At 44.1% G+C, this 3,528-nt stretch overlaps 1 protein-coding gene across 1 annotated transcript; it reads right to left on the bottom strand.

The window, feature by feature from the left end:
* Positions 1–277: 277 nt before the first annotated feature.
* LOC138911737 (uncharacterized) lies at positions 278–1,476 on the bottom strand (the record flags this gene model as incomplete). Its single annotated transcript, XM_070211120.1, has 2 exons — positions 278–586; positions 1,230–1,476. Coding segments are annotated over 2 exons (556 nt in total), but the record flags the coding sequence as incomplete, so codon positions are not given.
* Between the last annotated feature and the right edge of the window lie 2,052 nt (positions 1,477–3,528).

Genomic DNA, 3,528 nt, shown 5'->3' with positions numbered 1-3,528 from the left:
GTGTATGTGTATGTGTATGTGTATGTGTATGTGTATGTGTATGTGTATGTGTATGTGTATGTGTATGTGTATGTGTATGTGTATGTGCATGTGTATGTGGATGTGCGTATGTGTATGTGGATGTGTATGTGTATGTGTGTATGTGTGTGTTTTTTTTTGTATTCAGTTTATTTTGCTTAGTTATTTAGCTTAGGTTATAGTTGGGGTATTGTTTAAGTAGCGTGGATTGCCTGCGGAACGACCGCGAAGCATTGCTTCACAGGCATGTTCTTGCTTCCTAAATATCCGCGGATCTCCGTCTGCTGCGCTCAACTCTCCTGAGTTCTCGCATTACTTCTGCTGCGAAGGTGCTGGCAGCGTCCCACTTTTGTGCGGTCTCTATCATGCTCGTGACCAGGTTATCCACCGTGATAGGTCTGCTCATGATGTCCTCCAGTTCCTGTCTGTTCGTTGCGAAACGTCCACACTCGAATATGACGTGATTGGCGTCCTCTATGATTCCTCTGCCGCACCAAGAACACTCGTCTGTGTTGTCGTGGCCGAATCGCTTTAAGTAGCTCCTGAAGCATCCGCGGCCTGATAGGAGCTGCGTTAAATAAAAATTAGTATTGCCATACTTGCGATTTGTTCAGGCTTCCAAGTTTGGGATAAGTCTATGCGTCCAGCGTCCTTTAAATGCGCGATCCCAGCGTGCGAATCGAGTTTGCTGTGTTGCTTCCATCGTGGGCTCTATAGCAAACTACAGCTTCTGTTGCCAGTTCACTTAGCGGGATCATTCCTGCGATAACCAGCGCCGCTTCGTCCGATACCGTCCGGAATGCGCAGCTGACACGTAGAGCGCTTAGGCGATATATAGAGTGTACGCCCCGGCTGTAGCTGGGAACAGCCATAGCTCTGCTCCAGATGGGGGACGCGTACATTATTACCGCTCGGTTTACGGTCATAAGGAGACGGCGTCTCTGCTGTTTCGGTCCCCGTGTGTTTAGCATAATCCTGGATAGCGCTCGACAGGACTCTGCTGCTTTTTTGTGCACGTACTCCAAGTGCTCTTTGAACGACATTCTTGTGTCTAGCATGACACCCAGGTACTTTAGCGCGCTTGCTGATTCTATTGTCCCACTGCCGACTCTTATGTGCGCTGTTTCCACTCTTTTTCGACTGCTGACTAACACCGCTTTTGTTTTGTGAGCAGCCAGCTCGAGTCCAGCTGCTGCCAGCCATTGGTGCACACGGTCAATACTGTGGTTGCACGATTCCTCTACGTCCTTCAATTCCTTGCCGACGACTACAAGGGCCACGTCGTCCGCGAAGCCGATGATACTTGTATAGATCGGGAGTTCCAGTCGGAGGATGCCATCGTACATGATGTTCCAGAGGACGGGTCCTAGAACTGAGCCTTGGGGCACTCCAGCGGACACTTTATGTGTAGTTGGGCCGTCTGCGGTGTCGTATTGCAGCAGTCCTCCAGTGAAGTAGCTGCGATAATATGGGACGCGGAACGTTGACAATGCATCCAATATTTTGTCCCACCTGGCTGTGTTAAAGGCGTTTTTAACATCCAGCGTGACGATGAGGCAGTACTTTTTTGTGCCGCTTTTCCATCTCGATCCTTGGATGGCGTTTGTGTGTATGTGTGTGTATGTGTGTGAATGTGTGTGTATGTGTGTGTATGTGTGTGTATGTGTGTATGTGTATGTGTGTGTATGTGTGTGTATGTGTGTGTATGTGTATGTGTGTGTATGTGTGTATGTGTGTGTGTGTATGTGTGTATGTGTGTGTGTGTGTATGTGTGTATGTGTGTATGTGTGTATGTGTGTACGTGTGTATGTGTGGTGTATGTGTGTGTATGTGTGTGTATGTGTGTGTATGTGTGTGTATGTGTGTGTATGTGTGTGTATGTGTGTGTATGTGTGTGTATGTGTGTGTATGTGTGTGTATGTGTGTGTATGTGTGTGTGTATGTGTGTGTCTGTGTGTGTATGTGTGTGTGTGTGTGTGTGTGTGTGTGTATGTGTGTGTATGTGTGTGTATGTGGTGTGTATGTGTATGTGTATGTGTGTATGTGGTATGTGTGTATGGGTATGTGTGTATGTGGTATGTGTGTATGTGTATGTGTGTATGTGTGTATGTGTGTATGTGTGTATGTGTGTATGTGTGTCTGTGTGTATGTGTGTGTATGTGTGTATGTGTGTGTATGTGGTGTATGTGTGTGTATGTGTGTGTATGTGTGTGTAGTGTGTATGTGGTGTGTATGTGTGTATGTGTGTGTATGTGTATGTGTGTATCGTGTATGTATGTGTATGTATGTGTTGTGTATGTGTGTGTATGTGTGTGTATGTGTGTGTATGTGTGTGTGTGTATGGTGTGTGTATGGGTGTGTATGTGTGTGTATGTTGGTGTATGTGTATGTGTATGATGTGTGTATGTGTATGTGTGTGTATGTGTGTGTAGTGGTTGTATGTGTGTGTAGATGTGTATGTGGTGGTATGTGTATGTGTGTGTATGTGTGTGATGTGTATGTGGTGTATGTGTATGTGTGGTATGGGTGTATGTATGTGTGTATATGTTATGTGTATGTGTGTGTGATGTGTGTGTAGTATGTTGTATGTGGTATGTGTATGTGTATGTGTGTATGGTGTTATGTGTATGTGTATGTGTATGTGTATGTATGTGTGTGTATGTGTATGTGTATTGTGTATTGTGGTTGTATGTGGTGTATGTGTGTGGTTATGTGTGTATGGTGTGTAGTGTGTGGATGTGTGTACTGGGTGTATGTGTGTATGTGTGTACGTGTGTATGTGTGTGTATGTGTGTGTATGTGTTGTTGTATGTGTGATGTAGTGTGTGTATGTGTGTGTCTGTGTGTGTATGTGTGTGTATGTGTGGTATGTGTGTGGTATGTGTGTGTGTGTGTATGTGTGTGTGTATGGTGTGTATGGTGTGTGTATGTGTGTGTGTGTAGTGTGTGTATGTGTGTGTGTGTGTGTGTGTATGTGTATGTGTATGTGTGTATGTGTGTATGTGTGTATGTGTGTATGTGTGTATTGTTGTATGTGTGTATGTGTGTATGTGTGTATGTGTGTATGTGTGTATGTGTGTATGTGTTTGTGTATGTGTATGTGTGTATGTGTGTATGTGTGTGTATGTGTGTATGTGTGTATGTGTGTGTATGTGTGTCTGTGTGTGTATGTGTGTATGTGTGTATGTGTGTGTATGTGTGTATGTGTGTGTATGTATGTGTGTGTGTATGTGTGTGTGTATGTGTGTGTGTGTATGTGTATGTGTATGTGTGTGTGTGTATGTGTATGGTGTGTGTGTGTATGTGTATGTGTATGTGTATGTGTATGTAGTGTATGTTGTATGTGTATGTGTAGTGATGTGTATGTGTATGTGTATGTGTATGTGTATGTGTATGTGTATGTGTATGTGTATGTGGATGTGTATGTGTATGTGTATGGTATGTGTCTATGGGATGTGTTATGTGTATGTGTCTGGTATGTGTATGTGTATGTGTGTGTGTGTTGTGGTA

The sequence above is a fragment of the Drosophila virilis genome, unplaced genomic scaffold (assembly GCF_030788295.1).
Source record: "Drosophila virilis strain 15010-1051.87 unplaced genomic scaffold, Dvir_AGI_RSII-ME tig00002334, whole genome shotgun sequence".
NCBI classification, from domain to species: domain Eukaryota; kingdom Metazoa; phylum Arthropoda; class Insecta; order Diptera; family Drosophilidae; genus Drosophila; species Drosophila virilis.
This window is presented reverse-complemented; position numbering and strand designations above follow the sequence as displayed.